Here is a 27374-nt window from a genome sequence, read left to right on the forward strand (position 1 = left end):
GCAGGGGCACAAGGTGGATCCCGCAAGGTTCCGCGGCGGCTGTTGCGCAGCAGCGCCCGGCCCTTCCCCGCTCCCCCGCCCCGGTGCCGCAGAGGGCCGGGGTGGCGGGCAGCCTGCCCCGCTCCCCCGCTCCCTCCCGGCCCCCCCGGCCCTTCTCCGGCTCCTTTTTTTTTTTTTTTTTTTTTTTTTTCCCCCCTCTTTTTTTCCCCCTTCCGTGTGGGCAGAGCCCCTTTCGCCCTGCGAGCAGGCGCTGCAGCTGGCGGCACCCCCACTACTTGTTGTTTGTGGGTTTGGTGCCGGGAGTACCGGGAGGAGGGCCGGGGGAGGCGCATGGCAGGAGGGAGCGGTATATGCTGCTCCTCGCCGGAGCCACGCTCCAGACAGGCCACCGCTTCGGAGCGAGCCCGGGAGTCCTCCCTCCGCCAGGAGTTGCAGTTCGTCTCCGATCCCCTTGGGATTTAAACCTTCTTGCGCATATATATATATATACACATATATATATATTATTTTTTTTCCTTCCTCCTCCTCTCTTTTTCTCCCGTGCAAAGTGGAGAAGGAACTGCACCAAGGCAGCCCGCGAGATCTTGCAATATTGCTCCGATTTATCACTGCTATTATTCGTAATTAATTATTATTTTTAACCTCACCCCAGCCGGGGAGGGAAGCGGGACCGTTCTCAGCAAGAGAAACATTTCGATCCGTATCAATAAAGATTTTTTTTTTCCTTTTTGAGAAAGGGGGAGAGGGTGGAGGGGCAGCATAGCGGGCGGGGGAGCAGCCGGCAGCCCGAGCGAGCCCCCGGTCGGTCCCGGCGCGGAGCGGGAGGCCGCGGCGGCGGGGGGAGGCGGGCCCCAGCGCCGCCCGCCGCGAGGGGGGCCAGCCGCCCCAGACAGGTGATGGGCGTTTCGGCTGCGCTCCGGATCGACTCCTTGGGTTTCACTTTGGTCTGATCTAAGCAAATATGCAGAAGTACCGGCTGGTCTAGTCCTAAGAGCCAAGAGGAGCGAGCGAGAGCAGCAGAAAGGAGAGCAGCCACGCTCCCGTAGCGAGGGGAACATACAAACAGCGGCAGCGCCGTAATTAAACCACCGCCGCCCCGAGGCAGCCCCGACCCACCCTGGATGCGGAGGACCCCCGAGCCACCCCGCTGCCTTTCCCCTGAGGGATGGTACTGAATTTCTGCGCGGCAGGAGCCGGCCTGCAGCTCCTCTCCATCAGCGTTGCCTTCCCTCCGTGTCTAAAGTGCACTAGACCGCGATGAGGACCTGGGCTTGCGTTTTGCTGATAGGTTTTGGCTACCTGTCCTTTACCTTCTCCGAGGTAGGTGAGAGCGGCTTCCCGGTTCCCGGTCCCCGGGGTGCGCCGCGGCGGAGGGCGCGGGGGAGCGGGCTGCCCACCTGGGCTCCGCGGGCATCTCCGTGCCCCGGCCTCGCCGGCAGCGCTCGCCCTGCCCCAGCCCCTGCGCGGCCGAGGCAGGAGGCAAGTTGCCATTTCATGCATGCCAGAGGCGAAGGAGAATGACCGTGCATTCCGCTCCGGGGCTGCTGGCAGCCCTTACAAATACACACACACACACACACACACACACATATATATATATATATACACATATTCGCGCCCCGCGGGTGCGAACGGGCTGCGGCTGTTCGCAGGCAGCGCGGTGCGCGGAGCCGCCCGGCAGCGGCCGCCCCCGCGGCGCACGGCGCTGCACGCAGCCGACCGCGGGCACCGTTAGTGCCGCGGGCAGAAGTTGGTTGCCTGCCCGGGCTCCCAGAAGAGCCCGTCCGTCCCCGGTTTTCGAAGCCCGCCCGGCTCGGAGCGGGCGAGGGGCGGCAGCCAGCCCGCCCGCACACGGCCGCTGGGTCGGAGCGGGGCGCGGAGCCGCCTCTCGGGGTTGCTACAGGTGGTCCTGGCCGGGGCGAGCGCGGTGCTCGGCGCTGCACGGCGACCGTAACTTTTCCCGGGACCGGGTCTGCTTGGCGCTGGGAGCCGCGACGTGGGCGCTGCTGGTATGGCGGTGGCCCCGTGGGTCGCGGACCTTCTCCTCCCCGGGCCGGGGGAGCCCGCGCCCGCGGTGGACTCCGCGCCCGCTTGGGCAAACTCCAGCAGCCAGCTGCCCGGCGCGGGCTCCGGCCATCGAGCGGGGCTCGGGGCGCGGAGGCGCAGCTCGGCCGGGCACACGCTGGCCAGGCCGGGCCGGGGGGGTGGCCGCCTGGGGGGGTGGCCGCCCGGGGGGCCGTGGCGCAGTCCGGCTGGCGGCGGGCAGAGCGCAGCCCCCGCGGGCGCGCAGGCGGGAGGCAGCGGGGAGAGCTCCACCAGCGCCCGGCGGAGCGGGGTGTGTGTGTGCGTGTATTTTTCCCCTGCTTCGTCCAAACACGTCCAGCAAACACCCCGCACCCTCCACAAAACCCCAGCGCTCCCAGCCCCGAAGCGCCGAATCCCCGGTGCTGCAGGGGCGTGGGGTGCGCTGCGCGGGGTTGCGCGGTGACCCGCGGTGTGTGTGTCTTTGAAGGAGGCCGAGATCCCGCAGGAGCTCATCGAGCGGCTGGCGCACAGCGAGATCCACAGCATCCGCGACTTGCAGCGCCTCCTGGAGATTGACTCCGTAGGTAAATTAGTCCCGTCCTCCTTCCTTCCGCGCCGTCGGCCGCCGCCGCCCCGGGGGAGAGGCACCGCGGGCGGTCGCGGCGCAGCGTCCCGCACGCCCCTGGCCGCTCCAGCGGCACGGCCCGGGCTGTCTCGCCTGGGAGACGAGAGCCGTGCGGGGCCCCGGCCTAAGGAGCCAGGCTGCCCTGGGCAGGGGAGCTGCCTTTCGAAGGGAGGCGGTGGCCAAGGGGCTGATCGGGAATTAAAACTTCGGGGGGTTCAGGGTGGAGAGGGACCTAGTGACCCTCTGTGTTTTCAGACCTCTCCGTCTCTCAGCAGAGGAGAATTTCCATAAGGTTTGTTGTTGGTATTGCATTGCTCTATTATCTTTAAACTACTGTCCTAGAGGTATTTAAAATATTTGAAACAATATTTATGAATGAAGTAATGTCTCTTCAAGTGCTGGGCTTTATTAAAAGGAAAATAAACTGTCCGCGCTGATTTTAAACAGGAACCTGCACATGAAGCTTACCCTTAAAAATTCACTTTTTTTCCAAAAGAAAATAGCGCAGGGTTATTTTCTGCATAATTAGGCATGCAAATGGGTGTAGTGAGAGCATGCAGTTCAAACAGATCATTGCAGCAGTAAATCAGATCTAGAAGCACTGGATTACTGGGTTTCTTATCATTTGGTTTCACTTGATGCACTTTGTTCCTGGTGATTTCTTCCCGTAGTTGAGAGAGAATAAACCCGGCACCTTTGATGTGCCCAAGGGAAACCTGCATCGTTCTGAAGAGCAAACATGGAGAAAAATGAATGAGTTCTTGCTGGCGTTGGTACTGGGCCATCTCCTTTTAAACCATATGCTGTGTATTTTTGTAAAGTCTGTGCCAGGTTCAATCACCTTCATTCAGTGTTGCAGGATCCTTCTACAGTTTAACTCACCGCTTTTTGTATAGTGCTGTATTAATGGGCAGGAATGCAGTAGGAACAGATTTTACAGACATAGCTTTCAATTTTCATGTGATGAAGGAGCAAACGGTTTCCCATTACACTGAAAATGGAATATTTCGCTCTTGCACAATACTTTACCAGAGAGGCTAATTACTAATTACCAGATTTGTTGGCATGGGTTTAGTTTTTGGAGAGCAGTGCTTCTTATTGCTTATCACTGCAATTAAAGAAGCTTTCACAACAGGGACGGGGTATGCAATACATATTTCCCCACCAAAGAGTGTTTTGGACCAGACAAGTGCACTACTGCTAAAATCTTTTTCCCAGTGAACTCGGTGGAAAGCTTGGCTGCTGTTGCGGAAGGGCTGGATCTGAGCACTAGCGTTCTAAAATACTGCAGGCTTCTTTTGCGTTTGAGTTGGTATTCTGTAGCTACCCGAATACATTATTTTTTCAAATACCCCAGTGTAACAAGCACATGCTTCATTTTTAAATACCACTTAGAAGGAGAGCAAAAGTTCACATGGCTCCATTGCAAGAGAATCAAGCAGACAAGTGGAGCAATGGCAGGAGCTGAATAAATTAGTAGATGTGGCAGACAAATTTATTGCAGAAAATAATTATTTACCACGTGGCAAATACTAACCAGAGGATGCATGCCCCAAAATTGAAGAGGTCAGCCACAAGTTTACTGTTTCATTTTGCTGTTTTTGTGCAATTTGTCAGTTTAGAAAGCATTAGAGAAACAAGACACATAAATATTTTACTATTTCAACATGAAACAGTAATGCCTTAAGACATGAACTCAAGCAATATTATAAAATAAAACCAAAACGTTCAGCCTTTCACCCTGTTCTTGCTTATGTGAGTGCTCCTTTGCACACGTGCTAAGGTTTATTCTGAGCTACAGAGGCAGGATTGGATCTTCATAGAGAGCAGCTGGTCTTTACTACCCACAGTTAACGTTTTCAGGGCACAGTCCTGCAGTCTTCACTGTCACGAGAAGTTCCTAAGGGTTTATCAGAGTGACTAATTGAACACTGAAATGACCATGTTTTCTTCAGTAAACAGGATTGGGCCTGTTCACTATATGTAGTGTTAGATCAGCAAATCAAGTGTTTTCTAGTTGTCACTGGTAAATGCAATTGCATTTAGGGAAGGGCTAGTTCAGTGAGAGCTTGTGCAGTAGCTACATTTCTATTCTATAGCATATACTGAGGCTCAGAATAAAAACACTCCAGTGATTATTTTCTCCCTCAGTTTAGTGCATCGTATTGCCAGTCCTTCTGCATGTGAGTAGCCCTGTTTAAACTCAGTGGGTGGACTTGAGAATTAAGAATGATCTTGTAGGAGAAGAGTTTGCAGGATCAGGCATGCATGCAGAAAATGTCTGATATTCCTGAGTAACGAGGCAGGATCTGTGGAAAATGAAGGAAGAACAGTGATTTTTCTCTTCTGCAATGCAAAGCATATATTTTTAATTGGAAAAGTTAGTTCTGTAAGTCAGAGTAGGCAGGTTTTTCTTCTATTCTGACAGATTTGGTCTCTATATTGTAGCGCAGAGATGACTGATAACCCCCTTCATAAAATTAGAAACCACACCCCCAGACCATCTGGCATATTACTTAAAGAAAAACACAACCCAACATGGAGCTTATCATTGTATTCAAAAAAAAAATCCAGGCCAATTTTTCAGCGCCCAGTGCTGCGTGTTCGATTCAAAGAGAAATCCCTGTAAAGGCAACATGAAAATTCTCTGTTTATGTCAGAAAACAGGGTCTCATTAATTTGCTGTGATTGGGATCCATAGTCGGCGACAGAGTTTCATTGGCATGACGGAGAGCAGAGTCTGACCCTGTTTAAAACAGAAAGCATGCACGATCCCAGGAAGTAGGCAGCTGTAGCGTGCAGAGTACAGTTTTACTACTAACAGACTAAATCACCGAAACGGGGGCATTTCCTATATTCCGCCTGTGAAGTTCTCTTTGGCTTAGCAGCGTGGTTTTTCTCCTCGTGCTTCACCTCTCCCATCTGTCCTGTGGGAGGTAGAGTTCATTTCATCACCTATTATGTTTGCCTCCCGCTGGGAACAGATTTTTCCCCCAGTCACCTCCCTGCATGGGGAAATACAGGGCTGAGCCTGCTTCTTTGCATGGTTTAAGGGCATCAACCACAGGGTCACCTTAGGCCATGTGAATTTAACGGCCTGTGATTAAGAGCTAGCAGAGCAGCTTTTAAGTGGAGAGATGTTCTAAATTAACAGTATAGTTGCATGGAAAAGTGTTAGATTGCTGCAGAGCTCAACCTCTTGGAAAATCTTCTGTTGACTTTGTGGCTTTTGGCGTGGTGCTCAAATTAAGGATGTTGCAAAGGAATGTGTTAGCTTTCCCTGCACCTCGTAAACATGATGAGAGTTGGGCATCTGCCGTGTGTGTCCTGTGTTTTTCCTGAGACAGATAGAGGGTATACTCCTCCTTTACAGTTGGTTGATCACATCTAGGTAAAGGAAAAAAAACCTAAACAAAACAGGATCTTGCAGGCTGCTACTTATACTTCCTTTAACAGATCAAAGTTGAAAACTTAGTGACATCTATCTCTGCAGTTGGATGTCAGAAGGGCATATTTTGCATCAGCCAGAAAGAAGATCAAACAAACAGACTGACGTTGCCTTGGGCTTTCTGGCTCTAGGATCGATTTGAAGACAGACCGTTTCGGTTTATTGTACCTTACATTGGATTCCTAAAAAAAAAAAAAAAAAAATAGAATGAGAATTTCCTACACTGCTGCTGTTGGTACTAGAAGTCTTCAACCTATACTTTTTGGATGCACATCAAAGTGGCATCTGGAAGGGTTTGTGTTAAGACTGCATGTATTGGAGATTGTACCTCACATAAAATTGTTTGGGAAGGAGATGGCAATAGCAAAAGTATAAATTGATAAATATAAAATAACAATAGTCTTGGGATGCTTTCCACATGCTTATTTAGTGAGAAGAGTAATCACATATTGGCAGAATGTTGCAGGAACTCTTTGATTTATATTCCATGACCCAGTGGAAAAATGCCAATCTGACAAAAAAGAACAATTTCAGCTACACTAATGGATTGACCAAGGCTAATTGCAAGAGTTTTTATACCCATCATTGATATGTTGTCAGTACATAAAAGATTACAGAGAAATTTCTTGATCGGCTGCCATAAAGACATTTTTTTTATTATTAAAACGCTAAAAGAGAGCTGCATTAATCTGGCTTTGTGCAGCATCCTCCATCTTCACTTAGTGACAAGCAGTGTTCAATTTCTAAACTAAGAACCACCCGTTTCTAAGCTTTCTGCTCCAAGCCTCATTTTGTGAGACGCTAAGCACCCATCAACTCCCATTTCCTTTGCTAAGAGATTATCCTTATCCTGCAACTTTGCGCTCCTAAATCAGTACAGAAGGGGGAAAAACTGATACAAATTAGGTATCAGGCTTCTTTAGAGTTAGACTAGAGAGTTCTATTTGTAATTACCGTAGCCATCATTGTTTTTAATGAAATAAAAGGAAGTCTGCTGGCTGCACATCCAGAGTCAAGTGTGGGTTTCAAAGCTGACTTTCTGATTTTTCAGTACTGCTCAGACAAGACTCCTGTTGACTTAAAGATTGCTTGAAGTGCAGTGTTTTTCCCGTTGACTTCACTGGGGAATGGAATTCCTTCCAAATGCCTGTGGAGATCAGGGGGACACCAAGTGCCTTTATACTATCTTTGGGCTCCAGCCATGTGCTCCATAATTCTGTTTATTAAAAAAAACACCAACACATTGATGCTGTATCAATAGAAATAATACCACTTGTGTTGCATAATGCATTCAGGTTTGATTGGAACTTGTTTCTCAGTCTGCTGTGCTAGCTGTGTAGATCTCTTTTTTTTTTTTAACCCCACAGTGAGACATGAACTTACAAAATGATATACATGCCTAAGATATGTAGCGAGACAGTGAGATACAGTATGAGCCAGAGGCCTTCTTCACCTTAGAAATCATCTTATAAGCAACACATGCTCCTCGACATGTCATTTTGCTTTATAAACATGATGATAGAATATGGCTAATTGCAGCTGAGTTGAGCAGTTATATATAAGCACATGGCTTAACATATTGGTTAGCTGATCATACTATTCCTTTAGTCTTACCAGTTTCTTTAAACAAGACAGCAAGAAGTCAGTCATGTTAGAAGGGAGCTATGCCAGCGTGTTGAATGTGGGATTAGGACCCGTGGCTCAGGCCTGCCGTACAGCTGGCATCATCGACGGTTTCTCTTTTCAACGAGATGTCTGTGACCACCAAGCAGTTCGGATTAGAGGCATTAGTTTTGTGTTTAATCTTTTTTGAGCACTGTTTGCGTGCGGACAGAGATGCTTCTTGCTCTGAGCCTAGGTTGGATCTTATGCTGAGCAGAATTCATGCTGGTTTCTTTAGAGTATCACTTCATTGCCTCAAATTGAGGGAGAAGTTGTGACAACTCGAAGCTGCCAAAAAGGAGGTCAGTATTGAGGTGTTGAGTGGCTGAGTGCTAGGAAGCAGAAGAGGGGTGGAGGAACAACAGAACGGATCCTCATTTTTCATAACACCGTTTGGGGTCAGGTGGATGGCCTGGTGCCATTGGAATGGGATGTGGGAGACCTGGCTCTGCTTCCCAGCCCAGTTGCAAACTTCCTGTGGGATCTCAGGCAAGCTATTTTATTTACTCTACTGATGAGTTTTCTGGAGCATGGGGTACAATAAAAGCAGAAATAAAATCCATTAGTCATTGCTAACATTACAGCACTAGGACTGCAAATAAGGCCCACTATCAGCTGATCAGTTAGGTTCCAGAATTTCCCATCAAAATCAATGGGAAAAAGCACTCTACATAGGAAATAGGAGCCAGCCTATTTGGGTAAATTGGGAGTCTGTATTTCACACTGACTTATTTCAGACAAGGATCTGTTCAGCTGATAAGAAAAATAGACAGGACCAGTGGGTCTTCCTGGTATGACCTCTCGGGCATTCCATTTCATCTTCTACGATAGTTTTTTCCAAGAAGCGAAGATAAATTGTGAGGTTTAGAGCTGTTTCTAAGGTGCTGAAGGTACCACTGTCTTCATGTCTTACCAGGCTCTGCAGGTGGTATCACAAGCTGCAAGCTTTTTAGGGTAGGATTTCTTGAGGGAGGAGAAAGAGTTTTTTTGTAGAGCAGATCTTTATGATGTGTATTACTAATAAAGTTGAGAATAAACCAAGTTCCAGACTCATGGTCAACTGTATGTACAAAACGAACTGGAAGCAGGGAAGGTGACCGTGGAGAAGACAGGAGCGTAGGATGTTGGTAGCTTGTAGAGAGGGTAATAGAGTACTGAGTAATAGTCATTTACATTTTTTAGTGCACATCACAGTTTTCTTTGGAGCCAGCAGTGAAACCTTGAAACTCTCCAGTGACGTTACAGAGGGCACTCCAAGCAGCAGAGTACTAAAACTCTTAGTTTTGGTGTACTGGAATCTGTGTGGAGGTCCTCAGTTTGCTTACATCTTTCTGATCCCGTTTGCAGATTGTGCTTGTCGTTTTCAGAACCCCACTGCATGGGACACGACCTGGACTGCTTCACTTAACAAAACGAAATAGTTGGAGCAGTTATTTTGTTGTTTTTTATGATAAATGAAATGCCAAGTTTTCTGTCTTTGCTTTTTCTCATGGCCCTTTAACCCATGTGGTAGGCTTATTTAGGGAACAAGACAAGCCTGGATGCAGTCCCAGAGTTTGCAGTAGCTTCAGATGCCCCTCCAAAGGTTAGGATACTTCACAGGGGATTTGTTCTGCAACAGAGAGGCTAAAAGGAAACCCATGCTAGTTACTTTTTGCTTTTGATTCTGTCCTAGTACTGCCCTGAAAACCAAGCAAGAGAAGATTTACAGAGGCAGCATTGTTGCTGTTGGGTGTGTAATACCATATTTTCTACTGTAGCCTCGTACCAGAACTTCAAGAGACTGATAAGAAATGTTTCACGTGAACTGTTACTGTTCTTATTTCTACACCTTTCAGTAAGAAAAGCTGTATTATGCCTTTCACATAAAAATGCAACTGTTTTACTTTGGATGTGGTTCTGTGTCACAGAGTGTTTCTGGGGGCTTTCAGTAAAACAGATATTAGAATTAAATTGTGCATGCTTATACACGACTTTTAATGTCTATGTCTTCCCTGCCTTATGCCTTTGCAATTGCATTGACAGGAGTTACATTAGACTGATTGCAGCAGGATTTGGTCTTACGCATATGAACAGCACAGATTTATATGTATGGAACAGGACCGTAGTGGCATTGGTGTGAATAACATAGCTGAGGTTTAATATTTTGCTTTCCTGTTCTAGGATATGATGATGTTTCAGAAGCAAACTTGAGATCTTACAGTGTTCATTCTGCTAAACATGTGCAAGAGAATCGTCCCGTGCCCATTCGCAGAAAAAGAAGCATTGGTAAGAAACAAGCTATTTGTACTTGGGGAGTAAAAACAGAGGGGGTGCTTTTGGTCAGCCAAGCAGGACATTTCACTGGAAAAATGTGACACGCACAAATGAAAAAGGCCATTTCTAGTTTCTCCCGTTCTTTTTACAAAAGAGCTCAACAAAACGAGCCGTTGCCTGAGAAGCTGTCTTCTGGAGGATGTCCATAGGAGACAGACAAGCACAAATTCTTTACATTCACTTTCCTGTTGCAGCATGTTAGAAAGCTAGACCTTGGTTAGAAAATGCTGTGATATTCAATGTATAATTCATAGTGTGGGGAACAACTACAGCAGTGTGCTTTAAAAAACATCAACAGTTGGTAGAGTTTTCAGTACAGAAGCTCCACAAAAGGAAACAGCTTGACTCTTTATTCACAAGAAAAAACAGTTTATCCAAAAAATTAAAAGCCATTGGCAGAAACGCTGGGGCACTGATTTCCATCATTGCGTAGGGCACCAGGCATGTTTACAAGGGATTTTGTTCTTATTAAACAATAATGATGGTGATCCAACAAAGTCCAAATATAAATTTAAAGAGATGCTAATGAATTTTAGAGTAGGGTTTGTATGCAGTGCTTGTTCATCTGAGTAGATCTGAGTGTTTTACCATTCCATTTGACTGTGGAAAACATCCATGATCGCTCCTATTACAGCTAATTCAGAGTCAATATATGTGTACTTTAAGCTACGGTGGTGTGCAGTAGATAGCACAGCATGCTGTCAGCATGGATTTGCAGTGTGAATTGGCAAGCGTGCTCGTCACATTGAATGCCTCTAGAGAACAGCGGTTCTGCAACAGTCTGCTACACTTGGCATCTTACTCTGCAAGGTGTTGAATGCCTCCCCATAAAAGTCAGTGGGAACTGGATATGCTCAATAACTTGCAGGAGTTGCCAGCTATCTTGGAGTATTGGATCCGTTAATTTTCTTGAGTTCATGGCACTGGGGATAGAGAAGAAATTTCCCTCTGCTTAGCTGACTGAAATGCATCTCTTTCAAAACTAAGCCTAGATTTTCATGTTTCAGGCACAGGCCAGGCCTGAACTTCTTGTACTTCAGGAGTAATTGAAGAAGTGTAGGCAGTATTCCAGTTCCCTGACACATCTAACCCAAAGCTATCACTGCTTCCACTGCAAGGCAAAAAAATCCAAGCTGCCTTTGGAGAACTTCTCATCAAACAACTTGTCCCTGCCATTGCTATTATTGTCTGGACCATTTTGAATTATCAGCTTGACCTCTTAGGTAGTCCCTAGGTCGAGAAGGATACATGGTTTGGATTTTCCATGGCAGCATCATGCAGCAGTACAGAGCTACTCTTTATGATCTTCATGTGGCTGAAACTGTCGTCTGCAAGCTCACCTTACCTGAGCCCAGCAGGGTATTGGTTTAGCTGCAGGTTTTTCAGTCATGCTACTCTTGTGGTTTTACCTCATTCAAGAAATAACACATCAAATAAAACCCACTGTGTACAAAGCTTGGATAACTTCATTTAGAAAAAATGGCAGTCACCCTTTGGGATGGCAGACAGACCAGGCTTCCTGATATGGGGATGTTAAGGTTTTGGAAGTGGAAACCCAAGACTCAAAAGTTTCAAGCTGGTGCAGGTTGTTTCCCAACTCAGCCAATTTGGACGTGATATAAATAGCCTCAGTGCAACTTCTGTGGTGGCGTTTGCCAGGTATTGCATGTTTGTGTGATAATATGTGTGTGCAGTGGTAACAGCTGCTGTTACGCAGTTGCTATGAGGCTGTATTAGAGGATCATCTAATCTGGAGAAGCCCCTGGCTTGCTGTCACTTCTAAACAGCCAGGATTGTCTTATCTAATGGTATGTGCTCCGAGCTATGTTGGGAGCCAGGCCACTGTAAAACCTCACTTTAGGGCTGGGCTTTTGGGAGTGAGTCAAGCTTCTCCCTAGGGTAGCACGCACAGTTTAGTGGTAGGCAAACAGTACTCAGCACCGACTTGTCGGTGAGCAATGGGAACTGAGAACACCATCTCAACCCACCAGCTAAGGGTGCCACTCATAAATCAATGGTGTAAAGTATCTGGGTGCTCTGAGGTGAGAGCAGCTGCTCACCTGGAAGTGTGAATTTGTGTTTGCAGAGGAAGCCATCCCAGCTGTCTGCAAAACACGGACGGTTATATACGAGATACCTCGGAGTCAAATTGATCCCACCTCTGCCAACTTCCTGATATGGCCGCCCTGCGTGGAGGTGAAACGTTGCACTGGCTGTTGCAACACCAGCAGCGTGAAATGCCAGCCATCGCGGATACATCACAGAAGTGTTAAGGTGAGCAAATTGTGGCTGCAGAGCCGTAAGAGGGTCTAAAAACTCCAGGTATTCTTGTGGTTGTTCTGTCTGACCTGGATCTTTATTATCCATCCTCATAGTCTCAGGATCAGATACAATGCTCCCCTTCGTTTTGGGTGAGCAGATGGCCTTTTCAAGTTACGTGATCATTGGAAAATCTTGGGTTTGAATTGACTTGATTTTCACAGGATTCCCTTTAGGTTTTTCTGCTTTTGTAATGAAAATAAAGTTGATTGTGTCTTTCCCATGATCTCGCACAGTACAAATCTTAAAGTTAAGAAGATAAAATGACTCAAGGGGCATTGGACTTAAAAAAAAAATAAATCACAGTATGGAATGCAGTTTTCTTAATTAAATATTATGCAGCCTAAATTGGGCTTTTATATTTGACAACATAACACTTTTGATCTGAAAAAATGTGTTTTAAATTATCTTACCCCAGGGATAGAAGACTCAACGGCTTCATGCTGTATTTACTCATTAGACAAAATCCCTGTTGCAATTTTCCAGTAAATATTATGTGAAATATTTCTTATGTTCATTTGGCTTCACTGTGTTCTAATTTTTATCAGTATTTAAACAAGTAATGTTGATCTACATCTGCGTGTAGGAGATTAGACTTACACTTAGCATTTATATTGTTAAGACTCTGAGTTCTTGTTGCCATGAGTATTTTAAGAGCAGAATTTGAAAAAAAAAACCACCCCAAAACACATTCTGGAACAGAATTACCCAGCACAACACACTGATTGCTGTACTTGCAATGGCTTTCTTATTGAGAAAGGTGTGGTTAATATAGTGCTGTACATCCTAAACACAAAATAAGGCGTCTAAGCCATTTCCTTGTTTTTCATACACAGACGAACACATCTGAGCAGGTTTTCTTTTTCTTTTATGTTTCTGAACATGTGAAAAATGTTTTCACACCAAAATAAGCTGGAGAAACATCTGAACAGATGCCCTCAGTCTTTCCAAAAATAATTCTACTTTACACTTGTGTGCTGCCCTTCCTTTGTGGGATACACTTTGCAGAAACAATCATAAATGAGAAAACTGGGATCAGTAATTATTCAAGGGTTGAGAACAAACTGGAGAAGTTGAAGCACTGCAGTTGGAAGCCATTCAGATTAGGAGTTAACCAGCGAAGTCCCTCAGGGTTATAATGTCTAGTGCTGTTGCCTTTGGGTTTGATACAGCTTCCAGTCAATCTTGTGTAGCAGCTAATATGTACAAAGCAGCTGGAGATGCCCTGCAAAGAGTTGAGCCATGTATTGTGAACTGGTACCTGTGTGTGACATTGCAACCCTGTGCTTTTTTCCTATCCCTGCAGTGATGGGGAAAATTAGAGACATAGGTTTGGCTGTCAAAATCCCCTGCTGATGGGAACACTGAGGGTTCCCCAGAAGCTGCAAACTCCACAGCTGGCAGCAGCTGTGCAGGATGTCATTGCTGGGGCTGCTTCCCCAGCGTACCACCACCTTAAAGAAATCTTAAGTTTGTCATTTGGTCTGCTCATACGGTTTTAGTGCTTTTAGATTTGCATTTTGGTGGGACGCAAGCTAAAAGTAGGCTCATCTGAGCAGCTGCTTTTTGTGGCTGTGTAAATATATTGCCACCAACAATATCAATATACGTCAGCCAGCTTTGGAGGACTTTTTTTTTTTTTTTCTCCAAGCTCCAAGACTGCTCCAAACAGTCATTAAGTAGAAGGGAAAAAAAGGACAAGAGGTCAAGCAGGAACAGGATGTTCATTGTAAAGGTTGTAGGCTGACCCCACTGTCACACCAGAAATCTCTGAACAGAATCCATATTTATGCCCTCCAGAGTCAGATCCTCTTGCAGCTTTGATATAATTGATGGTTTTATGAGCCTTTTGCCAATCCTACGTTCAGAGCTGAATGTCTGCTCATGCCATTAAGTAGCTGGCCCAGAGTGAGGGTCGCTGGAAAGGTAGGGGGGAGCGGTTTTGGAAAGCCTTCTCAGCTGTTCCTGCAGTGCGGCTGGAAAGCCGTCTTGTGTTTTCCCCTGATGTCAGACTGCATAAAAGCCCTCTTTTGATAGACCATTGAAAAGGCTTTCCCCACTTCCTTTTCATTGACAAGGTAGTGAGATCATAGCTGGCCCATTCACACTAGAAAAATGTTCATCCAGAAAGGTCAGCAAGTGGGTTTGCATCATCCAACAGGCGAAAGCAAAGGGTGTTTTCTTTGTCTTGCTGAGGGCCGCTGTAGTCAAGGTTAAGAGCCGGCCGTGGCAGTGTGGGAGGAGCAGCGGAGGTGCTTGTATTGGGGCATTTGGTTCTTGGGACGTGATTCAAAGGCTGTAGGCTTCGGGGATGTCCTTACTTCGCCTTCACTGAGCTTTGGTCAGTGAAGTACCATTAACGGGCTTGTGGAATTAGAGCTGCAGGGAGGCTCCAAGCCAGGGGTGTTGGTGGAACAGCTTCCCTGAAAGGAATCCTCTAAGGTTTCCCTTTCGTGGGGTCGTTAGTAAGAGGTGGGTTTGCCCTGCACCCTGACAGTGAGCCCATGAGAGCACAGCCTCCTGGTCCTAAAGACATCTCTGTTAAGCAAGCTGTACCTGTACAGCACTGCAAAAATGGGGCTGAAATAAAGAAGTGGGTTGGGAGGAAGAAGTGGGAAGGAAGGAACTGCAGTCTACTCCTGATAGAGTAATGGTGACAAGGGTTGATGAGTTAGGGGTGTTGGTGTCTGTTACAGATACATTTTCTCCTCTGCCTGCAAAAGCATTTCAGTTACATCTGCAAATTCTGTTGCTTCTGCACAGTGAGATGAAGTATTTACCAAGTACCAGACCATATTTTATTTGGGGGGGTTTCTGAACTGAGTCTTCTCAAGAGGTTTTTCATAATGTTGAACATGACGTTTTTAGTGGTTTTGCTCATGACAGTAAAAACCAGTTAATATTATGGAGCAAATCCTGCCTATACTGCTAATTTTGAATAAGCTAAGCTGAATATTGTGGTTGTTTGCAGCAATGGTCATTTCCAAACTGAGAAACAAGAGCTCCATTGCTCTATCTACCTCAGCTTTGCCTTCTGCTTGGGCTTGAGCCATAGCCGTACCAGCTTTAGGCATTTACGAAATATTCAATGTTGAGCTGATTTGGGGAAATTTAACCTAGTATATTCTTACAGGAAATCAGTATGAGGGAGAAAGGCAGGGGAAAGGAGCTGGGAAGGAGGGGGTGTAGGAGCAGCTCCTCAGCTGTCATTTGGGAATTGTTCAGAGAGGTTTCGAAGAGAGATGGAAAAAAGCACAGTACTTAAGCACGAGTTGGTCAGCAGAGCTACCCAGCCTCTGAAGAGGTTTAAAAGCCCTTGTAGAACAAATTGTGCATGTAGGTAAAATGGCTATATGTAACATTTGTAGGTTTAAGAACATTTTTCTTCAGTGACTGTTTCTATCATTAGGATAAAGAGTACTTTGGTTTTAGCTGTGTACTGAGAGCCCTTGGTGGGACCTGCAAGCAGGACCAGCTGACAGGTACCAAAGGTCTATTTAAGATCTGGAAAAACGAGGGAAACCCTGATCCTGGTGAAGACAAGACAGAAAACTAGAGAGGGGTGCCCTCTGGGCGTGACAGGAACCCTGCCAAGGCCTGGCGGTGCCCGCTCAGGGAGGGAGGACACAGAGACCCCACATCAGCCGTTCCCGCCGCCCCCGAGGGCGGGTAACGAGTTTGCTGCGGGATCCCCCGGCCCGGCCCGGCGCGGCTCGGCCCGGCCCGGCCCGGCCCCAGCCCCCGGCCATGCCCGGGCTGCCGCACGGCCACACCACCCTGTGAGGCGGCTCCCGCCCAGCCGCCCCTCCCCGCCGCCTTCCCAGCGTGCCCCGCGGCCGCCTCGGCTTCCCGCGCCGCGGGGACTGCGTTTCCCGGCGTGCCGCGCCGCGCTGAGGGGCTGCCCGCCGCCTGGGGCACGGGGGCTCGGCCCCGCCGCGGCACTGACAGGGCTCCCCGCTGCACCGGCGCCCGGCAAGGGCTCAGCCCGGCCACCCGGGGCTGCGACAGGCCCGCCGCTCTGTGCGCGGACAGGACAGTGCACCCCTGGGCCTCACATCCCTTCAGGGAAACCCCCCTGCCCCACCCGCAGTAACCGTGCACGAAGCTTCGCTGCGGTGGGGGTGTTGCCGAAGGAGTGCCTGCAGCACTGCAGCGGCGGTTTGGGACGGCCCCGCACCGCTGGCGCCGTGCCCCGCAGGCTGCGCCGGCCCTGCCTTGGCCCTGGCGCAGTGGCCCTGGGCCTCCAAACGCTCTGACTTGCCAGGCCACTAGGATCCCTGATCTCTGCTCGGGCCTTCTGGTACCTTTACACCCTGCTGACCTCCGTGTTCCTTGCAGGCCTGAGGGCTGTAAAGATCTCAGTTGCAAGGTGAAGGCATGTTTTCCCTCCTTCGTATCAGCACACTTTTATTTTAATACGGAAGAAACTGATGCTTCCAAAAAGCATCCTCATTCATTTGCTTTTTGGTTTTATTACCCATCCTGTGCTTTGCAATCAGCCACACGAGTTTTGCTGTTACAAGGAATTTTTGGCACTGAGACCTCTCTTGCAAGTTCCTGCCCATGATAAATTTTGCCTTTGCACTAGAGGTGTTTTGGACACGTGCTTACAGTCTTTTTCTTTTTTTTTTTTTCGTCCCCCCCCCCTTTTTTTTTTCTGCTATTACTCCTAGATTTCATCTTTCCTGGAGAGTCTCTAGAAAAGGTGTTCCCATGACGTTTCTGTTAGGCCACATATTTTTATCAGATTTTACTTTAATTTTTACTTAGTCACCACACCATACTACAGGATAGTACCTAGAGTCTACAGTGATGCAAGTATGGTGCCACTGATTATACACCATTTAACTAAGCTGGTCACTGATTTCACTGTCGCTCTCTTAGAGAGTTTTTATATAGAGATACTTTGTGGTTTTGGAGGATTTGAGGTGTTTCAGTTTTGTTGCATTAGAGACAAGGAAAAGAAGCTCATGTTGGTTTGTTGAGGACTGACCATTTGGTAATACACTTGAGAGTATCTGTACACAATAAACACCAGGGAGAAAAATAGAAGATGCTAATGCAAGGCCAAATCCCGTGCTGTTAGCATAGCTATCCCTGTTTATACGCACTGCAAATCTGACCTACAACCTTCATCATTTCACATTGGCATCCTGTATAGCAGCAGGTGCTAACAGATGACACAAGCACAGCAGTTTATCTGGTTTGTGCTGCTTCAGTTTGAATATTTGCAGCATCTTAAAAGATGACATTCGTTTAACTTGGTGTAGCCTGAAGTAGGGCAGTGGAACATATGCTGGATTGTAGTTTAACTACAGTACAGTAAAAAACAGGTCTAAATTGCTGCATAAATTCATTATGATCCTATTCTTCAGAGTATTATCTTCGTTGGTTGGTTGGTTGGGTTGTTTTTACTGTTGTTCAACACCAAATAGCCACAGGAACTGCATATATCTTTCAGTTTAGAAAACCAAACAAAACAAGGACAGACTTTAAAAAGCTTGATTACTGTTTATTTTTGTTGCGTGTAATTTTCAATAAGACTGGTTTATTCTAAGAGCTGTAATAAGCATGGCAGATCTGAAAGCTGTTGCATGATTGCTGTGTCTCTTTCTTTGTCTCTGATGATGGAGGTGTCTTAATTACTGTTTGTTTTTGTAAATTTTAAGGATTAGTCATCCTTTGATGCCAGATGACTCAGTTGTAGTGTACATTTTCAAATCTTGTGTTCAAAGGCTTGATGGAGTTGGGTTCTGATAGGAGATTTTGAAACACGCTGCTTCGACCCATAGTTAATCTTTCAGCAAAAACATTCTTGTATGTCACAGCCAGCGCTTAATCTGTTTATATGGAGATCTGAGTTTTGGAAGATACCTTTTAATGTGGACATTGTAGTTATTGCATCTGTCGCTGCAACCTTTCTTTGCTGGGTAGATGAAAATGATCTCCAGATCCTGTTGACACAAGAGGCCATGACTAAAACGTGGATCTAAACTCCATGCTCTCTGAAAGCAATGGAAGATCTCCCATTGACTTTGACTTTAATAATGCCAGGATTTTTCTCTAGCTTCTGCTACTGTCATCTGGAGTCCTTGGTAGTTGTGTCCACAGAGCCAGAAGTGTTTCTGGGAACTGGGAATGTGCTGGTTTTTTCCAGCCATCACTCTCATTTTGTGACATTATTGTTCCAGTTTTGGGAGAGCCAGGGAATTATGTTCACAGCGTGCAGATGGATTTTGAGCATTAAATCCCTACCAAACACACAAGCAAACCATTGCCAGGAGAGTCTAGTGTAATTGTGGATGCTTTATTTGGTAGTAACTGGAGCTTTTGGATGGATCAGCTTTTATAGCTTTGTCATACAACTTTTGTAGAGGCAGCCGGCCTCTCTTGTCCTACTCCCTTATCTATCTTATTGATAATGCCTACCTGTACTATGTAGTCTTCTTGTTTGCTGGGACAGCCACACTGCAGCCCCCTTTTCTCAAATGGTAGATAAATCATTAGGACTGAGAAGTTACCATTTAATTTCAGTGACTTTCATTGCAAGCAAATGATTATCACCTATTTATGCAGATTATACAGTTTAACAGAACTGTGAACTAAACATTGGACCCCTTACTCACTATCTAGCACTGTCTTTACTGGCTTTATGCCATTTTCCCCTGCACGGTCATGACCATCAGGCCCATGACACTTGAAACAAGTCAGTGCCCAGCACCCCACAACCCATTTCATCGCCCCAGCACAGCAGTGTTCCTGCCTCTGTGCCATTCCTCCTTTCCTGGCTGCTGGCACCAAGTTGGTCAGGATGTCCTCATGTTCAGTATCCCCCCACCTCAACGTCCTCTTTTGCATTGGTTTCCTTCAGACTGGAGACCTGCATATAGTCTGAGCTTCTCCAGCATTCTCCGTTCTCCAACCTCACCTTGCTATCCAGACTTTTTTTTTTTTTTTTTTAAAGGATGTCAGTGCTTTGGCTCAAAGTGGAGCAGTGCAGTTAGAAGCAGTTGAATGGACTGGAGAGAAATCATGTACCTGCCAGCTACCCACAATAAAGTGAAAGGCTGGATCCAGTTTGCGAGTGGTAGTTCTCTTGGATCCAAAAACAGTGCATGGGAGCTCATGTAAAGAAGTCCCAGGTCACTGCAAAAAGTGAGCAGGGCTGAGACTGCTGCTTTTGAAGCTGATACTCAGATCCTGGTTCTGTAGCGTTGAGCACTTTACGTTCACAGGGCTCTGGAGAAACCAATTTGCAAATTATGTACTGTATTACAAACCAACCTAATGCTTTCACTGTTAACCTTCAGCTTAAGAGCTGCTAAAAGTGGCAGTCTATAAGAACAAGCAGTGATTTGAATCCATATAGAAATTTGTTGTGTTACATGTGAAAACTGAGTTGCTCAAAAGTTCAAAATGAATGGGAAATTGTTTTATCTCTTGAGGGAAAAGAAAATTGTTTCAAACTGCTGAACTTGAATAAACAAATAGTCTGCAATAAATAGTTACACGATGCACAATTAAGATAAAAGATGATTAGTATGCTAACATTTTGTATGGGTTTGGCTGCATTAAAAAATAGGGGTATATAGTTATCTGTCTTCAGTTCTGAGCTGTAACTATGTTAATGTGTCTCAGTACATACCTCGTTGTATTTTATAGGTGGCAAAAGTGGAATATGTTAGAAAAAAGCCAAAATTAAAAGAAGTTCTGGTGAGATTAGAAGAGCATATGGAATGCACCTGTACATCATCAAATACTAATTCAGATTATAGAGAAGAAGAAACTGGTATGTTTTCCTTTTATTTTTGCATTAATGCTCATTTCATATGGACCTTATTTTACATTAGTAAAGAATATAAAGCAAACTTTGCTTCCAGTGAACTCAGTAGAGAAAATCCCAGCTACTCTGTGCATTGAAGATGCAAAATTAGGGACAGTTTGTGCTCTATAAAGAGTTTGGATTTGAAGTTTAAAGTGTATCAATTCTCATTGGGTTAACCTTTAAATAAATGTAATTGCCCAATAGTATTCAGGTCTTGCTTAACTAAGTTAAAGGTTGTCATGTTCCAGCTTATTGGTGAACTCTGTTGCCTAATTTCCTTAGACTTTGTGGAGACAGGATTAAGACTGAGATTTACGTGACCTTGGGGAAAATATTAATGAAATGAATGTAAAGGATTTAGGAATAAATTCAGTATTCGAGAGTAAGGACTTTTGAAACAACATTGCTTGTTCTTGTTGTTTTCTTACATGTATTTCTTACATAAATTCAAGAATTTATTGTCAGTTGTCATGTTAAACCTAAGTTTGCCTTATCAAGACAGCATTTAATTTACCATGGGGAAAGATGTATGGGGAAAAATATTTACTTTCAATTTGACTTTCATAAAGCCACCTGCAATCATTAGCTCAGATCCTCTTACTAGGGTGCAATCAATGCAGAATTTGACATGTACTTAGGAAACCCACTGCAGAATGGGACACCTCCCATTCTCCTGGTTTTGGTTGAAGGCAGCCTCAAAAATTTGTTTTGCACCTCTACTGGGAATTTAGAGGTGCAGCTCAAAATCAAAGTCAGTGGAGAGCAGGTAAATATATGAGGAAAGCTGCCCAAATGTGATGGATTTTGTAGGTGGCTGGGTGAGGAAGAGTTTTCTGTACTGTCTCCATCCAGCATGGACACATAAATCTGGTCTAAGTGAATGTAAACTTCAGTTGCTATGTACAGAGCAGAAGAATTAGAATTTGTATAAAAGCAATGTTAGGCCTCTGCTGTGATTTTATTAATTTATATGCATTACTTTATAATCTGAGTGTTTTAGCTGAAACTAGGTTGAGTTATGAGCAGACAAAACCACTTTTTAAACGGTTATTTTTATGTGTGTATGGTTCGGTATTTTTTCTGTGTGTTCTATTTGGAAAAAAGTTTCATTAGATCAATTTCAGTTTTCCAAAATGTCTTTCATTGCCAAAGACTAAGCAGTTAAGATTTTAAGATGAAAACTTCTTTTTAATGTGTGTAAAATATAGATTTGGAGTCATGGAAGAATATAGATTTCTAGGATTTAATTACTAATAGGAACAAAACTTGCACCAGCAAGTGGATGGTGAGCTGAAAATAGCTTAACTACAGAGCTGAAAGCAAATGTTGAATACTGCATGGTAACAGTAATTATAGAGGATCATGGAAATGACGTGTGCAATGCCAACTTTGTTTATTATTTCTTTACTTTTGTATAATTACTTTGTAAACGGAATGTCAAATCAGACGTTATAAAGTTATTACTTTAATGCAAAGGATAATGAGATTTCTTTGAAATGTAAATGGTTTGAGTATTTATTACTTCAGTGTTCAACGAAATGCATTACCTTGGGGCTTTTTACCAGCCCTGCCCTTATGTTAACAGGAAGGCCTAGGGAATCAGGTAAAAAACGGAAACGAAAAAAGTTAAAACCAACATAAAACCTACTGGAACTATTTGAATATTCAGGTAGGACCTATATGCTGAACACCCTAATAGCACAAGTACTGGAAAACTTAATCAATTATCATCACTTCAACTTAATCACTGTTCAAAATCTTGACACTTGCTACCTCAAGGCTGCAAAGAGATTAGATGTGATTGGCTTTGATAATTCTACCTGCTGGTATTTTTCCTTTAAGCTCCACATCACCATCAGCATCTTACATTCTTGAGCTACTTCCTTTTCTTGCCTTTTTTGTTTCTTTTTTGTTTGGAGGGTGCTAATACTTCAGCTTCTGAAATCTCAAGTTCCATTGCCTCTGCTTTTATTTCATTATTATTGATTTCTGAGGTCAAAGCATCACATAATAATGCATGAATGAATTGCCAGGTTACGAACTGTTGTGTTCCCCATTGGCTGTAAAACATTGAGTGTACATACAACAAATACTATTATAAGCATGGTCATCAAGCCCATGTTTTGGCATGAACTGGGATTGATTGTACATGCACCTGAGATGGTCTGATGATCTGCCTACCTGACAAGGAAGACGCTTAGAAATACCGTTTTTTGTGTTGCAGGGCCCTGTGTTACTTTCACCAGAAAATTTAAGATCTTTTTTTTTTTTTCTGTGTTCAGTCTCAGTAAGATGATAACAGTCAGTCATCAAAATTCATGAGGTTTTCACTGTAGTGAAAAACTAACACCCTCTCATTGCAAAAATGACTGAAATCCTTTGGCCAACATATTAGCAATGTGTGATGATGGCGATACACATTCCAAATTAAATATGGAATTTCCATTTCTTAATGACTTGAAATTATGTAAACTGCAGCACTTGCAATTGATTCTAGTATTTGGAGCGGGAATGATTTGGATTTTGCAGTGTATGTGCCTAGCGCCTGGATGATGGTGAATTTAATTTCAAGCACCCATTTCTGTACGTAAACTCCCAATGGCAGTTTTCATTTATACTGATGTGTGATTTCTAAAGAATGCTAAACTTGATATCCTGTTTCAGATTAACAGGTATTTATTGGGAATAGTATGATAGAAGCAAAGATTTTCTAAAATTCAACTTTAAAAGTGAGCATGTAAACTCAATCAAAACAGCATTTAGAACTTCTTGTCCCAGGTTAGTGACTCTTCATGCAGAACAGTTTTTTTTTAAGTCATCTACTTAGAGGATAGGACCTTTGATTCTAATCATAGAGTTATTGTATCTTTTTTCTCTCCTGCAGATGTAAGGTGAAAATAAGCTAGAAAAAAAACTTCTCTCTGGGACATGGATGTACATGGTTTGTTACATTCCTGAACCTACTATGTATGGTGCTTATTGACTGTATACTTTATTTGTTCTCCTATGTGAAAAAACTGGCTCAAAAGAACACTTAATGAGAACAAAGAGACAATGTACATTTGTTTAATGTGACATCAAAGCAAGTATTGTAGCACTCTGTGAAACAATAGGAAGCTTCCCTGTCCAAAAAAGAAAAAAAAATGAAAGAAAGAAAAACAGAAAAGAAAAAAAGACAGTTGAATGAATGGAGGATACCAAAAGTACTCAAAAACATGACAAAAATCTAAGTGAATAGTGGATTTCTGTCAGAGCAGTCAACGGTGCTTTACGTCAAGAAATGTGCCTGCGTTCTTGATGAAGATGGATGGACACTGGTGGACTTCAGGCACAAAAAAAGCAGGAATGTATGAAATGATCAAATGCCACGCAAACACTATAGAACAATACATCCTTGCTTGGTGGTGTTTTAAAAGTCTATACAAAAAAACCTTCTGGGGAGCCTTAAGTGGATTTTTTTTTACACCATAAAGTGATTATTAAGTTTTCTTTTTACTCTTTGCCTAGCTTTTTATTATCTCTTGGACTACATTTGCCAATAACACATATAAAAGACTGGTATAACAATAAGCAGAACACAAAACATTATGGTATTTCTCCTAGTGGGATGCAAACTAATGAGATGTATTAAAATAAAAATGGTATACCTATGCATAATTTTCTAGACGTTTCTTGGTTTATGTTCCCCAACCTCCCCCGTAATTTAAAGCATTACATAAAAATTAAAAAAAGAGAAAAAAAAGAGAGATGTGCGTAAACAAATCATAGGATATCCATGCAAAAATCCTTTTTTTTTTTTTCTTTAAGACTTATGCCAGTTGCCTACTAGTGATATTGTGTTAGCAATTGTCATTCTTATCAGTATACAGATACTTTTATTTCACATGTTGAAGCTGTGTGAAATGTACAAATTCTTGTATCTGCATTGTACAATGTCATGGTGGCATGGGAACTACCTTGCTGCAAATATTTGAACAAAACCTAAAATTCTTTATTTTTGGTAAAATGTTATGCTTTATGTGTATTCAACAGAAATACGTGTTTTTGTAAAGGTGAAGTTTGTATTTTTATCTAAAAATTAACAGTTTTATATACCTGAGAAAGCCTGCTATGTTTTCTTGAACCAAAAAAAAAAAAAAAAAAAAGAAAAAAGAAAAAAAAAGCATTTTGTGGTCATATTTTTGTAGTAGAATAGCCCAAATAACATCAAAATATATTTTAACTATAGCAGGGCAGATAAAATACTCTGGCACCAGCTTCTATGTTTTCAAAGTGCTAAAGGATTAAATGTTCGGTTCCCCACGGATTGCAGTGGGAGCCACATGGCTAAATCCTTCTGTACTGCTTTGGAAATATAGGGCTGTGCCAGATATGTCATGGCTACTCACTTGGCCAAAATCACTGCCCCACCCCAGTAGTTTGGATTATGTACCCCTTGTTTTATTTGGATTATCACATTGGATATGTAAAATGAACTACTGGATTCTTTTATTCGTGAAACCATCTACAAAAAGATGAAAGAGTTTTCTTATTTTGGAACGACAAAAAAGTTTGTCTTGAAGACAGTGTTCCTGCTCAAATAAAAAATATCTTCAAATATGAATGAACTGCAGAACCTTAAAACAACAAAAGAGAGATTTTTAACCTTTCCATTTCTTTAAATACAGTTCAGACATTCCCCTCCTGATCCTGTAGCTATGTCCAATTACAACCAAACAAAGCAATGTTAGCTAACAGGCATTATTGGCTTCAGATGCTAATGCAGAGATAGAGTTAGTCACCGTTCTATTTTGTGATCATTTTCCCAGTGTATTTGTTGAGCACCAAAACTGGAAATACATTTAACTAAGATTGTCTGTGCTTGTTTTCCACTAAGTGTACTGTTCACAATGTTATGCACATGAATGTATGTGTCTGCGTTTAAAAAAGTGTATAAAATGTAATTTATATATTTATGTTTCAGTGGGATGCCAATAATGTTGCTCCGTTCCTTTTTTGTCTAAAAGATATCTAATGAAAAAAATCCATATATCCATTAAAGTCATGTAGATGAAAAGCATTATGTCACCCACTCAGACACTGTGCAGGTATGAAAGGATGTCAAAGTCACTTAAGTGGAATAATTTGCATAACAACTTTTTGAGAGTCCTATGGTTGCACTGGCATAACGTGGTTGCATTCAGATCAGAGGGCCAGCTTCCCTGGAGAAACTCCGTTCAGTGGAATGGAGCTCTGTTGATTTACATCACGGGTGAGTCTGGCTTTGTAGTAAAATCTTGAAAAAAAGGCAAACTGAGACGCATACATTTTATTGGTGCCAGCAAATAAATGTGTATGCCCGATTGAGAAAACCAGGAGAGAATGAAGACTGGAGTCGCTTCCAGTAGTCGTTTGTTTGAGACTTGTAGTCTCGAGTTAACTTTGTTGCCAGGAATGAAACGCACATGAGTCTTTGTTCTCAAGCACAGTGTTTATATGGCATGCAGCAGAAAACTCAAAAAAAATCTCAGGGCTATATTCTCAGCTAGTATAAATTGGCAAATGTTTTTGACTTCAGCTGCCCCTAAGCTAATTTACATCAGATGAGGATCCAGTCCACACTTTTCAAAATACAAGGAGTAGTGTCACGCCGTGAGCGTTGCTTACTGTAGTCCAGCTGAGATACTGCCTGCCAGCCTCTGGAACATTACAGGCTACGGTATCGGTCCTTCTTCTTCCAAGTGGCAGATACAACCAGAAGGAACAGTAACATTAAAGGCTGTGACACAGGAGACATTGATTCAAAGTTAAGTTGGACATTTCAAGGGCCATATCCTCAGCTGGTGTAAATCATCACTCCATTGCCTGCAGTGGAGCTGTACCAGCTTACACCACTTGAGGGGCTGGTCCCTCATTCTTGCTCATCCCTTTCACTACTTGACCCTGCAGGGATCTCAGATTGTCATGTACCGTTAATGTAATCCTGTGTTCTCTAATAATTAAGCACAATAAGTGAATATAAGAATGGGTGTCAGACTTAACTTTGAATGTCCAAGCTCTGAAATGGTTTGTTTCACCATTGTGGCTGTAAATTAAACAGTTCTCTGTGCATTTGTGAATGCTGTGTCATATCTTCTTCTGCTATCTACTGGAGGTGGACTCCATCTGGACTTTTTAAGTGCTGCATTTGGAGTGTTACAGGGAAGGGTGTGAGCAATTGGAGCTGCAATATATCAGATTGACAGCTCTGTTATTTGTGGGGTGGGGGGTTAGTAGGGAGCTTAATGAAGGAATTGGAGATAACAGTTGTTGTAAGTCACATTTCCTTGCAGTCCTTCAACACCCTGTTAGTTTTGTCCTTGCATGTATAGGTAGAGATTTGGGGGTAAAATGTTTTTCTGTTTTACATTCAGCAGTCACTTCCTCTGTCCAGAGATTCAGAAAAGTTGTTGGCCTGATTTCGTCTTTTTTGAGGTCTTTCCTGGTCAGAAAGTGTATGTGTAGGGGACTGCCCCAAAACAATCTCGGTGTTACAATATGGTGCATGATCACTGATTCTCTAGCCAGTTCGTTACATTTAACTTTGTGCTTCATCTTTCCAGAGCTGCCCTTCAGTTGCTTTTGCTGAGTGAAATCAAGGATTACGTGCCAGTTTGCTTTCCTTTTCTCCTGTCCTCTGTCCTGCTTGGCATCTGCTTTACCAGGCAGTGCACAGTGACTGCAGGCAGTTGCTCCTCTCCAGCCCTGGAGGTTCCTATGCAGCTCCAGCACTTCTGTGTCTTTGAGCTTAGGCTTTTTACTCTGCTTGGAACAGCATCTCACGGGCCTCCTCCCTCCAACGGGCTTCAGCATTCCAGCTGTGAGGTTCTCTTGGCTGTCCTCCTGGGGTCCATGTTGCCTTTCTGTGGTCTGCTTTCCAGCTGTTCTCTGCCTGACTTTCCCATCCCTCTGTTTCTGTCTCTCAAAAATGATTTTCCCTTTCTAGGATCTGTCTCATCATGTATCTCTTTGCTCTCCTCCTGCCTGACAGAACAGCCTTTGATCTGTTTATCTCCACATCAATTGCTTTATCTAGGCATGTGCCTGAGATCCCGTATCCCAGGCCTACAGGCCCATAACTGACCCCCACATGAAAAACAAATGCTGTTATATAGACACGTGTTTGTGGAGAGAAA

General features: G+C 44.0%; 1 protein-coding gene across 6 annotated transcripts in view; it reads left to right on the forward strand.

Annotated features, from left to right (window-relative positions):
* The first annotated feature begins 371 nt into the window (after positions 1-371).
* The window catches only part of PDGFA (platelet derived growth factor subunit A), a 37024-nt gene continuing 10021 nt past the window's right edge, over positions 372-27374 (forward strand). For 2 of the 6 annotated variants that reach the window (XM_055709210.1, XM_055709208.1), the window contains exons 1-5: positions 372-1320; positions 2513-2609; positions 9924-10028; positions 12163-12350; positions 20058-20184. In XM_055709210.1, coding sequence (XP_055565185.1) covers positions 1258-1320; positions 2513-2609; positions 9924-10028; positions 12163-12350; positions 20058-20184 — 580 coding nt within the window. In that variant the 5' untranslated portion in view covers positions 372-1257. Of the gene's footprint in view, positions 1321-2512; positions 2610-9923; positions 10029-12162; positions 12351-20057; positions 20185-21805; positions 21890-22884; positions 22999-23104; positions 26311-27374 lie in introns of those variants that run through there. The other 4 variants (XR_008732049.1, XR_008732050.1, XM_055709211.1 and 1 more) reach the window with 4 other exon arrangements.

The sequence above is a fragment of the Falco cherrug genome, chromosome 4, assembly GCF_023634085.1.
Source record: "Falco cherrug isolate bFalChe1 chromosome 4, bFalChe1.pri, whole genome shotgun sequence".
In the NCBI taxonomy this organism is placed as follows: domain Eukaryota; kingdom Metazoa; phylum Chordata; class Aves; order Falconiformes; family Falconidae; genus Falco; species Falco cherrug.